We start from the raw sequence: 12,748 nt of genomic DNA on the forward strand, positions 1-12,748 counted from the left end.
ACAAGATTTTCAAATTCACTTCAGATGCCTAAATCTTGTATATAGCGAGATTTCTATTACATGGCGCCTTGTGAGGAGTGGTATGTATTATACTGTCAGATTATCCTGTTTGTGCCAAACTGTTTCCTGCAAGATTGGCGTTTGGCATGGATGATTGTCTGTCTCTTTTGGCTGAAAATAATGATGGTGTTGGTACCATGCATAATAGGAATTGCTAAAAGGATGTCAGTCACCAAACCACTTATGTTCTGCTGAGCCTGGAGCCCACCTCTAACCAAACTTCCCTCAGGAGAGCTCATCATCCACCAGCTCTGTGTTCTTCATCTGCCACTTACAGTCAGAGACCTCATTGGAACTGAAGCCAGGTATTGACTCTTGGCTCTTTGGAGTCCAAACCATAATCTCAGTGTATCCCTACACCCAGGAATTCAGATACTACTCCAGGATTTGAGAGGCAGGTTTTTTGCTTGATAGAAAAATTTTTAAAAATCTCCCTAAAACTGTCTCTTCAATCCATTTTCTAAAAGCTAGCCAGTATCCATTTTGCTTCTCCCATGAAAACTAACCCTGTCCCACAATAAAAATCCTAAAATCAGAACTGATAATTTGGCTGACAATACATGAAGAGCTCTGCTGCTTAATTAGTTCTGCAATGCTGCTGACAGTAATTACAGCCTTCTTTTGTGTCAATAACTAAGTCAGCAACCCTCAAAAAAAGATTCAGGGCCTTATTTGTCTTCTAGTTTTGTCACTTCTGCATCACTGTAATTTCACTGTTAACAGTAGAATTACCCTTGAAATACAGTACTCTAAGTGAAAGGAGAATCAGATGTACAGATATGTACTTTGGGGGGTTGGGTTTGCAGCCACATTTCTGATTGCATCTAAAAATACAGCAATGTGGAGGTGTAATGTATTGGTACAATAAAACAAACACTGGATCCCTGTACAGCATTAAACAGGATCCTGCACAAACTACACAGCTGGCTTCAGGACTTGCTGTTGTAATAGTAAACAACTGAATTCCAGGGAAATACACTTGCTCTTTACTTCAGGTATTGGAGGTGAACAAACAAACAAATTTGTACAAGGGACCTCGAACTATATATGTTTATCTCAGTTAATAATCTGTCCAGGTTCTTTTACGATAAACTAAAGTAAAGTAAACTAAAAATAAACTGAGCTCTCAATGTCACTACTCAATTCTGTGACAGGTGAGCCTGTTCTCTCCTTTTTTTGTGTACTGTTTCTTCACCTCTCATTTCTAATAGATCTGCATCGCTAGGGAGACACATTAAACCTTTTCTTACTTTGGATGTGCTAAATTAAACTAGTCAGAAGAAATTTTATATTGTTCCCTTCTGTCACTCTTCTGATCAGTAATGAGGCTCTTAAGGTTTATACTGAATTTCTTGCCCTTCAGAAGAGAACAGATTAAATGAGATGTTGCCAGTCAGTGAGATACACTGTGGAGAGGATTTGGGATCCTGTGGTAGAGCAGAGCAAATATATAAAATGGTTACACAGCTGATATTTTAAAATAGTAGCAAACTGAATCCTGCCAGGAAAAGACCAAGGAAAATTGTGGTCTACTTCAGCATCATGAAATGAGCTGCATTTTTCTAACTATTAATGGAGTTAGTTGCTATAAAGCATACGTTACATGGTTTCACTCTATTGTGCAGTGAAATTAATACACAAAATATCAGCACAAAGCTTGAGGATGAAATCTATTCAATGTAAAGCAATTATGTTACTGAGGCAACAAGGAGACTGAAATCAGACATCTACATTTAATGTATAGAAAACCAGAAATTCAAACAAACTGCAGGAAGACTGTAAGACCCTTTCAGTAGAAAACAAAAACAAAACTATATTCATGATCTGGAAATGTCTTCATTAAACAAACAAATATTTACTTCTCTGATTTCAACATTATTTGTCTCTATTTTTCTGCTATTCCCATCACCATGATAATAGAGTCCTTCCATTGCTAATGGACAGTAGGTCAGGTCTGGACCAGATATTAGGAAGAATTTCCTAATTGGATGGTGAATGAAACACTGGAGGCAAGCGAGTGCAAAGCTGTTGAATCCCCTCTCTCGGAGCTTTTCATGGAGAGGCCACACTGTGCCCCTGTGCTTGGAGATGGATTGAATGACCCATTGAAGCCCTTCCCAGCCTCGGGAGAGCGATTCCTTGGCGTGGACGTCACTCACTGACACAGAGGGAACGCTGAGCCAGTTCCCTTGTGGGACCTTCAGCTGGCAAACCCTCAGAGGACTTTAACCTCCCAGCAGTGTCTCCCTGTACTGTGTGGCACATTCTCTGGTGGCAGCAGAGGCAGGATGTGCTGTAACTGCCAAGAGAACAGAGGTAACCAGCAGATTTTTTGAGACAGTTTCACCCTGTTAAATTTTGGTTTAACCAGGAGCCATGAAATCACACTCATATCACACCCACGCTTGGACTGCTGATTTCCAAGGGAAATCCAAGTCTTCAGGTACTAACAGATCTTCAGAATTGTTTCCAGACAGAGGCCCTTCCCTGCTGCTTATCCAGCCCTGTTACAATTTCTGATTTCCCATCCTCTAACTCCTATTTTTCCAGGCAGTTGGAGTCCTCAGCTCTGTGTGAACAAGTCCACATAATCTTCTGGACAGCAGACGTGATCACAAAACATCTGCCAGTTTTCCCTGGGAAATAATACTAAACTAATGCTTTGCACAAGTGTTTGGAGTATTTGTTAGTACTGGTTATGGAGGATGGTCAGGGGAGCAAATACAGATTATTGCCCCAGTTTGTACTTCAAACTCATTGTTTGTTTGGCTTTCAGTGTCCACACTTCTGGTGTAAGGCGTCCCACGACGTGGGCAAAGGGTAAAGGGAGAACATGCAATCAGGTATAAGATTATTAAAGGAGACTTAATTCCTGGAACTGAGAATTTAGTGTTCAGTGATTCCTATTTAAGGTACGACTTCGGGTGTTTCACCTGCACGCTCTCACCATGCTTGGGACTGGCACAGGGCCCTGCCACAGTGGGACCGGAGGGGACCTGAGGGGGACCGAGAGGACATGAGGGGGCCTGAGGGGGATTGAGGGGGACTTAGGGGACTGAGTGGGATCTGAGGGGACTGAGGGGGCCTGAGAGGGACGTGAAGGAGACTGAAGGGACCGAGGTGGCCTGAGGGGACTGAGGGGACTTGAGGGGACTTGAGGGGACCTGAGGGGACCTGAGGGGACCTGAGGAGGACTGAGGGGACCTGAGGGGGACTGAGCGGGACCTGAGGGGGACTGAGCGGGACCTGAGGGGGCTAAGATAGCCTGAGGGGACCTGAGGGGACCTGAGGAGCCTGAGGGGACCTGAAGGGGACTGAGGGTACTGAGGGGGGGGGGAACCGAGGGAACTGAAAGGGCCCGAAGGGACGCAACGGGAACTGAGAGCACCTGAGGGTGACCCAACCCCTCCGCCCACTCGGCCCCGCCCCTGGCCCCGCCCCCGTCCCTGGCCCCGCCCCGAACCGCCCCGGCCCCGCGGCCCCGGCTGGTGTGTCCCGAGTCACGTGACGGTGCCAACATGGCGGCGCCGTGGCGGCGGCGCGGCCGCTGAGGGGGGCGCGTCTCTTCCGGGAGGTGCCGCGGGCCTTGAGCGCCGGCCCGGGCCTTATTCGCGGCCCCTGCCCCCGCTCCCGGCCCCGCCGGGACCGCCCCGCCCCGCCATGCAGCCCCCGGCCCGCGAGCAGGACGCCCGCACCAAGAGCATGTTCGTGTCGCGGGCCCTGGAGAAGATCCTGGCGGAGAAGGAGGCGAAGCGGCCGCCGCACGGGCAGCTGCGGAGAGCCTGCCAGGTGGCGCTGGGTGAGTCCGCCCGGCCCGGCCCGGCCCGGCCCGGCCCGCGCAGGGACACGGGCACGGCCGCGGGCGGGGAACGGGCCCTGCTCGCCCGGGGCGGGTCCCGTCGGGACTTTGGAGCGGGGGGAGAGCTCTCTCTCCAAGAGAGGACTTGCAAATACAAGGGGGAAAAAAAATCCCCGAGTGCCCGTTTTATGGAGTCCTGGCCTCGCCGTGAAGCAGGAGGGATTTGGGCTTGCCGCTTCAGTTTTGAGAAAATTCATTTCAGACTGGGAAATAGAGTCTTTGAGGCCCTCGGCTTGCGGTGTCCCAGAGCTTCCAGGGCTGGTAAATCTCCTGACCTCTGATCTCCGGCTCGAGGTCGGACCGGCTAAGGACTGTTAGCTGTGTGGCCACGTACATACAATGTCTGTGATGTTTGCCCAACTGGAAACACTTTTTGTGAAGTTAGCGGACTGGTCCTGAAATCCTCTGCAAGTACGAGCTGATGTAAAGGTCTCTGTGTTAGCAGCTCTGAAAACACGGTGTGTCAGGAAGAGAAGATGAGCTGGGCAGAGTAGTAGAGTCTGCAGGTGGAGTTCTCTGTGGTCTTTCTTAATTGGCAAAGGTGACATCTCTCTTACAGTTTCGGTTGCTTTCTGTCAATATTTTCCTTTAAACTGGAAACATTTAGAGTAGCCAGGACAGAAGAAAAGGCAGGTTGGGTGTGTAAGGAGGCTGGGCAGATGCAAGTTCTGTCCCAGGCACTGTGAGAGTGAGCTCAAAGAAACTGTAATTTTTATCTCCTTCCCTGCAATCCTTCCTGACAGGAGATCTGTAGGAGCTGTAGTGACAGTATATCCAGAGAAAGGTGACCAGGGAGAAGGGTGTCTTTTATTGTTATTTAGAGTTGACTTTGTGAGCAAGAGAATAGCACGTGTGCCCCGGAGGTTAGAAGCTCCTTTTCCTAATGAATTCCTTTTCCAACTCCCCCCAAATGCATCAAACCCATTTACGGGATCGAGAACCTGTTTTGCTGCTATGTAAATGTATTCAGAGGTTGAGAAAGGGAACTTCCTTGTAAGATGCCCAGTGAAGGTCCATGTTTGCTAACACATCCCAGAGGATGATTTTGGGAGGAGCGTTGTGCAGTAGCTGATTGTTGGATTATGCCTATTCCATGCCTGCATGTTTTAAGGTACAGTGTGTTTGAGGGGAATTAGTGCTGGTGCTGATGGACATTTTTTTTACTAATCTTCTTTGAAAAAAAAGCCTACATGCTTTCCTGGGCTAAAGCAGAGGTCAGTGTGAAGAGATAACCTTGTGTTGACCAACTGTCCTGCCCTAGCAGGGCCTCAATTACTGTACAGAAGGACCTCTGTTATATTTGGTGAATATTTATTTAATTATTTTAGGTTGCCAACAGGAATGTCGTTTCTTTTATTTACATGTACTTTTTTTGCCAAACATTATTCTATTTAGGTTAAGCCTTTTTTTTTTTTTTAAATTCAAGTGAAAAATCAGTTTTATTCCATATACTTAATTTTAATTAAGTTTATGCTTGATATTACCTAAGACTGGGACTTCAGTTACAAAAGCATCAACTTAATTATTAAGCCCTGTGCAATAGTAAATATGTGAGGAGATGTGGGAAGAACATTACTTGCAGTCTGAAGAATTCAGGCCAAACTTTGTAACCTACACAAACTGTTATGGTTGAAAAGGTCCAGTGTTGTGAATAATAGTAAAAAGTGCAGTTAATGCTGAGGAAAAGCAATTCAGTTTGAGAGAAATGTAAAGTTACTTTATGAAAGTGGTCACTGTGTCAGCTCCTGTCTGCTGCACTTTACTCCAAGTCATGCTTTGAATAATCCATTTCTACCTCTTACTAAGTTCCATTTCTTATTTATGCAGTGTTGTTTTTGTTGGAGCCCTGAGGCTTTGTACCAGTTATAAACCAGGCAACACAGACATGGGGCACGTGCCAATGGTATCTGCTCCTAGGGAAGTCTAGGATGAATTCCTTTTTTCCAGATAGAGAGATGAGTGTATTGTACAGCTGCATAACAGAAATTAACCTGCAAACACTTCTGGAGTTTCTGCTGTGGTGTTACTGCAGGAGTGTTTCTGCTGCTTACCTGTGCTTTAAATTTGTTGTCTGCTAAGAGAGGAATAGATTTCTAACTGTGGGAATGATGTTCTTGTTTTCTTACGTGAGTTCTCTATTGGTTTGAATGTGTTCAACTCCTGAGAACTTAAGCAAATCACTCCTGAATGTTGATGTCTTTCTTATGTAGGAAATATAGGTGTTCTTCCATTCTAATTTTCATCTGTTTTAATAGTTCTAAATTTAAACTGTTCTTAACCTTTTTTTTCCCATTAATTCAACCCTTTCACTGGACTAATACTGTGCAGTTTTGGACTGCAAAATAACCTCATGACCTTGTAGAAATCAGAAGTAAGGTAGGCTCAAGTAGGACATAAACACAAGAAGCGTGGAAGAAAAGGAATAAAACCAGTTCTCACTGGTGGTTTTTTGCAGGTTTTTTTCCCTCTCTTTCCACCCCCTCCTTTGAAATGCACAGTGTTAATGTTGAGTAAGCAGAGTTTGAATAGATTCCTTCATTCAGTCTCTTGCTTCATCAGTAGGTGTAACGGTTGTCTCCTGTTCTAGTAGTGCCTGTAAGCCTCAGGGGAGATTGGGAAAAATGGAGGATTATAAACAGAGAAACTGTTCTGCTTTGCTTCAGAAAACTGTGTTTTCAGAAAACTTGTTTTCAACAGGCAGCCATTGTATTGTATAAAAATAGTTGTTTAATAAGCATTTACATGGAGCTCTTGGTGCACACGATTCTTAGTAAACCTACTGAAACTGTCCTGAAAAATGTGCAGTGGAACAGGGACAGTCTGTGTCACAGCAGTTCACTTTGGGCTAATGCTAATTGTGCACCTGGGTCTCTCACGTAAACTATTACTCTTGACCTACTAAAGCTGTTTTTAATGACACACTGTGCAGCCAGCCTGGTTTCTGTGGCCTTCTTTGATTGCCTGGGCAGCTCCACATACATATCTTTGAGCTTTGTAAACAACAGAATTTGTTTAGTTAGCTTGTTAACGAGATTTGAAAAAAATCATCTTTTCAACCATGCCTTCACTTGGGAATCAGGCTGTGTGTTTAAGAAGTCTCTGGGTATAATGACAGATGTCCAAAGCAAGTTGTGTTTCCTAGTTTAGCCTCTTGGCCAGTGTGTTTGGAGAATGCTGGGGCACAGGGGAGAGTTTGGGTTCCTCGTGCCAGCCTTTTCTGCAGGGCTCTGTAGGTGGATGTGATCAGTGACTGCGGGGTTGGGATCTCGGCTGAAGGCAGGCTGGAGTTGGGCAATGCAGTCGGCTCCACTGGGCTGGGGGAGGGAAGCTTTGGCTGCTGCTCCGTGTGTTTGTGTTGGCACTGCTGCTGGCCAGGCTGTGGAAGGACATGGCTTGTGTCCTTGTGCCAGCACAAGCCATGTTCTGCACAGGGGCTGGCTCGCTCCCACCGTACAGACCTGGCTGTGCCTTCACACAGGAGGCACCTCCTGCTCTTCCATGGGAGTTTTCAGTACAGGCAAACTGAACCCTCCATCTGCTGTAGGAAGGCAGCTACTCAGTATGAGCTTCCTCCTGCTTTTATGGCCAGAAGCTCTGGAAGAAGTTGCTGCAAGGCCATTCTTGTCATTCCAGTTCTGTTCCTGGTAGGAGTGCTGCAGGACTTGCATTGGGTGGGCAGCACATGGGCTGAAGATGTTTGTGACTGGAGGAGACGCCGTGAGAGTGGCAGGGAGCCCCAATACCCAAAGCACCAAGTGAAGGGTCAGTGTTGTGCTGGGGTGACCAGATGTTCACCAACATTCAGGCTGTGTTCTGTAGATGTGGAAGGCAGTTGAGCTGTGCCCTTTACTCCCATGACTGGAGGAGGAGAGTGCTGCTGGCCTTTGATTTCTGATGGGGCCTGGTCAGGGCTTGGCAAGCTGTTCATAGCAGCAGACTTCAATTAGGCAACCATTTCTGTTTCACTCACTTGTGGTGGTCAGCCCACCAAATGTGGACAAACTTCAAATGTGGAGGTTCTCAAACTATTTTGATGCAACCAGTAGCAGAAGCATGGCTGTAGCTTCCTGCTGTCCTTTCATTTATTCTTTTCTGCCAGCATTATCAATTAAAATACTCTTGTGGTGCAGATGTTTTTGTATGGCTTTAGAAAAGGCTTTATTATAATAAAATTGTGGGCAACTTGGTCATGCTTTGGTTAGATTTTTTTTCTTTAATGGGGTATTTCTGGAAGTGAAACTGTTGCTGCTCTAATATTGGATGTTATTCTTGCATATTTTTCCAATGCAGGATCTAGGACAAGTACCAGTAAAGATGGACATGATCATGTCTCCTTAAGACTAAAATCTCTGTGAAGTTTCAAGACTTTTTTTACTCTGCTAGCAAGCAGTATGTGGGGAAAGTGATCTCTTTGAAAGAAAGAGAAACTCATTTGAGTTTTTGCAATCATTCAAAAAGCTCTGTACACCCTGTGTGTCTGAAATACAGCATTAATTGTGCTATAGCTGCTCTCAGCATCCTGCTGTACTTGGGATTCTGGCTGTAGCTAAAATATGCCTTTCTCTGCCAAGACCTGGAGGCAGGACTAAGTGTTCTGAATGTGTAAAGTTACCCAGAAAATTCAGTGTTTTAAGGAGCTGGTTCCTGCATGCTATGGGAATATGCTGCACTAAGAATAAGGCAGATCAAAATAGGGATGCAATAAATTGGTGGGTCCTTCAGCATATGCTTTTCTCAGTAGCTCTTTGGATCATAATGTGGTGTTAAAGATGGGGAAGTTAGTAAAATCAAGAGGCCTGAATTCAAATTATGCTGAACTGAACTTCTGACTAGTCCCCTTGTCGTCAGGGCAGCTGGACCCTGAAATGAAGAACACAGCGATCCCAAAGTGGTGCTGTGTAAGACTGATGTTGTTTGGTGCAGAAAACCTTGGTTATTTCTTACCAACAGCCTCCCTTCTGTTGCTGAAGCCTGGAGTATCAGGGGATGGCTTTGTGCAAAGTCACTGCTGATCCTGCAGCCCCAGGCCCTGGGGCTGAGCGCTGGGCTCTGCTCTGCAGGGCTGGCGAGGGAACAGGTTCTGTCCTCTAAAGCTGCTGGACAGGGTTGTTTGCTGAGGGGCTCCATGAGAGCTGGGAACGCTGTGCCCCTGTGACTCTTCCACTTCCCTTTGTGTCTTTTGCTGGCTGGATAACATTACCTTGGTTGGTGTATCAGCACTGCACCCCTCAAGAACTGGGGGATGTCAGACTGACTGTCTGACAAGTGGATCTGGAGAGGGAATAGGAAGTCCTAATCCTGGGTGCAGTTTACCACTCACATCTCATAGTTACACAGGTTTTCTCTGTGTTTTGCTTCCATTTCCTCTATCCAGTGGGGGTAGTAATGTTACAAAATCAGCATGTGCTGCGAGGATTAATTCCTGGGCCATTCACTGAGTGCTAGGCCTGTGCAAAAACCCATGATCTGTGTTTGCTGCAGTCCTTGTTCCTTAGTGTGGTTTGTGTATTGGTGCTGCTGAGACAGAAAAAATTACTGAGGTTCACAGACTGCACTTTGACTCAACTGTGAACATCTCATCCCAAAACGACGGTACCTCTGCAGGGTTGTGGAGAACAAGTACTGAGTGAACAATTGGTTTCTAATACCTGCAATTGAAACAAGATTTGTAGGCCTGGTAATTCCCAGTTGGGAAGGTTTGCAGCATGTGCTGTAGGGTGGGATGGACAGGTTCCTGCTGGTGTCAGCGGCTGTGCAGCCTTACTGTGGGTGCTGCTTTGGGGATTGGTTTGTCACTGTTCACAGAGGGTGCAGGTCTGGTCTGTGTTATGCATCATGGTGATACCTCAGAAATCCTCAAAAAACCATACTATGATCTTTGGGATTTGCTGCTGTGTACAAGAGAAATGAGGAAGGAACTTTCTTTTCCCCTGTATTTAATTTTATGAAGAGCTCTCTGAAAGCGTAATTTATAAACCAAAAATCTCTGCTGGCAAAAGGACAGAGAGCATTTAGGATTTGTTATCTCTTGGGAGCTTGTTCAGCTGATTGATGTTGTGGGGCTCAGGACAAGCAGGTTGGCGCTGCAGGGAACTGGGATGTCGATCACTGAACTCATGTTTTATGCAGTGGCTCAAAGGCTTCTGCAGACCTGAGCTCTCTGTGATGTGGACTTGCACTTTAATAATAAAAGTTGCATACTATACCTGAGTGTTCTAAAAATACCCTTTGTTGAGAATGTATGGAAAAATCAGCTTCTTTAACATAAAAATTGGGAGATACACCTTCCAATAACAGGTGTAATTTTCATCTCTGAAGCTGAGGTGTTACAGGAAAGGAATGGGAAATACTGAAGTGCAAGACTGGTGGTGTGAAACAGCTTTGCTTTATTACTGTGTTATTGATAATGATAACTGAGGTTTGATTTTTTTTTTTCTTCCTTCCAGATGAAATAAAGAGTGAGCTGGAAAAGCAAAGGTAAATTATTAATTGCTGCAAACTGTGTGGAAAGAGCAAGTGAAATAGTTGGATGGTAGAAATGTAAGAGTGTATATACGTTACAGCAGTGAGTTTGTGAATACCCAGTTACACACCTTTCTGCCAAGAACATATGGCCCATATGTTCCACTTACACAATGTTTGTGGCTGTGGGTACTCAAGCCATAACTGCCTCTGAATTTCACAGGAAAAAATTGCAAAACTTCTAAAAGGTGCCAGTTTTTCACTTCCTTTTACTGGGCTCAATATAGTCTGATAGGAAATCAGGAGCAGGAGGTACCCTCTGTTTGATAGCATGTGCTCTTTATTGCCTAGATCAAGAACACTGATTTAAATATGACTTAAATAAATACAAATTTAAAAACAGTTTTCCAGCATTGTGCTATGATTAAAAATGAGCAAATGGCTCCCCAAATGTGTTTCTATTTGCATAGTATTCCTGTTATGGGCCCTGTTTAATTCATTCTGAATAGCATGGATGGATTTATCAGTTGTGTAGGAGTTCCCTGGTATTTCAGATAATGGGACAGTGTTGGAATATAGTGAGGGGAGAGTTAAGTTGAAGAAGATATGAAAAAGATCAAATAGAATATAAATAAATGTAAAGTGGGGTTTGTGTGATTTTAAAAGAAAGCTGAACTTCCTTTAAGAAAGCACATGCAAGAAAGTTGCAATACATTTGTATTGCTGCTGTGTATTTTTCAGCTTTTAATTTAGAAAAGGAGAAAGTGTAGTTTGCTGTGACATACGTGTTTAGAAAGATGAATAACTCTTCTTATCTGACCTAGAGAAGGCACTGCTGCTCCACCGAAAGCAAATTTCATCGAAGCAGATAAATACTTCCTTCCGTTTGAGCTGGCCTGCCAGTCAAAGTCTCCACGCATTGTCAGCACTTCCCTGGATTGCTTACAGGTAAGTGTCTGGTTCAGCCTGGTCACAGTGAGCTGGAGGAACATGCTGTTGGTATTCCTGCCATGAGCAATGACCTGCCCTGCACAGGGCAAGGCTTTGCTGGGGCTCAGGGATCCTCACGCTGTCCAGTAAAGGTGCTTCATCTGTGGTGCTCTGAAAGGAGTATCACCACGGTGTTTCTTGTGGTGCTGATGTGATGGGAGGTTAGACTCTGCAATCTGCCTTCCTTGTTCCTCTTTAGATTCTTACACATCATCTTGCAGTTGGGAATAGGAACAAAGACTGATGTTAAAAAAATTTTTGTCTAGTTATGGTATGAAGAAATGGTCTGGGTGGAAAAAGCTTGTGTGTCACTTACTAAAGTCTGTTGTGTCCAGATGTGTGAACAGTCCAAGTATTTGGTGGCCAGACTATAAATGGTGTTAAGTTTTTGTGTTAAAACTGGTTAAGTGAGGTATGCTACCTAAAAACTCCTTTTCATGCTGTGCTAAACTTCATTTTTCTCTAACAGTATATGGTCATGTAAACTGCATTCCTTGTACCTAGAAACTCATTGCATATGGACATATCACTGGCAATGCTCCAGACAGTGGAGCTCCTGGAAAACGGCTGATTGACCGGATAGTTGAAACCATTTGCAACTGCTTTCAGGGTCCTCAAACAGATGAAGGAGTACAGCTGCAGATAATTAAGGTATTTTATTTGATTCATTCTCTGTTTCTTACACTGTGCTGCTACATTCAAGGAGGCTGTCACAGGGTAGGGTTGATATGGGAAATGGATTTCCTGTTGGAGAGGCAGAACACAGGGAATGTTTTATAAATGTTTGTCCTGCTTTCTGAGCTGAACCATCTTGCAGATGGCTTGGTGCTCGTCTTACAGGCTCTCAGTGCCCACCTCCCTCAGGCCAGGGAATTGCTGTCAGCCTCATGGGGCCTGGAGCTGGGAGGCAGTGCCATGGAATGCTGCTCTAGCCTGTCTGCTCCCAGAGCCATTTGTCCAGACAGTGCAGTGTATGTTCCCTACAAGGCATAGTGGTGCCAGTGGTGTGTGTTCAGCTTCTGAAATCTACTTGGGCTCCTGTAGCTGAGGTTGGAAGTTGGTGAGCTTTCTAGTAATCTAATATGATGTTAGTGTAGGCCAATTGGTCCTTGCATGGAAATGAAGCTATGGAATACAGTAGTTTTCATTTGGAGGTGGAATATCTCCCTTAGGAGAAAATCAGTTGTGATAAAACCCTTTAACAACAGCTCGGGAGAGACCAGAGATATATGGAAGTTCTGTTAAACTTTCTTTGATTTGCAATGCCATTGCAGAGAGCTACAAGTTCCTTATAAAGTTTTAGAAAAAGATACCTGTGTTTTGTAACAAACCCACTGATTATTCTGAAGACTTGCATGAAGAGCATTGCTGCCTCCT

General features: G+C 44.9%; 1 protein-coding gene across 2 annotated transcripts in view; it reads left to right on the forward strand.

The window, feature by feature from the left end:
• The first annotated feature begins 3,667 nt into the window (after nucleotides 1–3,667).
• Nucleotides 3,668–12,748, forward strand: part of ARFGEF2 (ADP ribosylation factor guanine nucleotide exchange factor 2) — a 34,538-nt gene continuing 25,457 nt past the window's right edge. For both annotated transcript variants that reach the window (XM_032704910.1, XM_032704911.1), the window contains exons 1-4: nucleotides 3,668–3,859; nucleotides 10,366–10,396; nucleotides 11,206–11,329; nucleotides 11,876–12,022. In XM_032704910.1, the coding sequence (XP_032560801.1) occupies nucleotides 3,721–3,859; nucleotides 10,366–10,396; nucleotides 11,206–11,329; nucleotides 11,876–12,022 (441 nt within the window). In that variant the 5' untranslated portion in view covers nucleotides 3,668–3,720. The remainder of the gene's footprint in view (nucleotides 3,860–10,365; nucleotides 10,397–11,205; nucleotides 11,330–11,875; nucleotides 12,023–12,748) is intronic.

This window comes from Chiroxiphia lanceolata, chromosome 17 (assembly GCF_009829145.1).
Source record: "Chiroxiphia lanceolata isolate bChiLan1 chromosome 17, bChiLan1.pri, whole genome shotgun sequence".
Classification (NCBI taxonomy): Eukaryota; Metazoa; Chordata; class Aves; order Passeriformes; family Pipridae; genus Chiroxiphia; species Chiroxiphia lanceolata.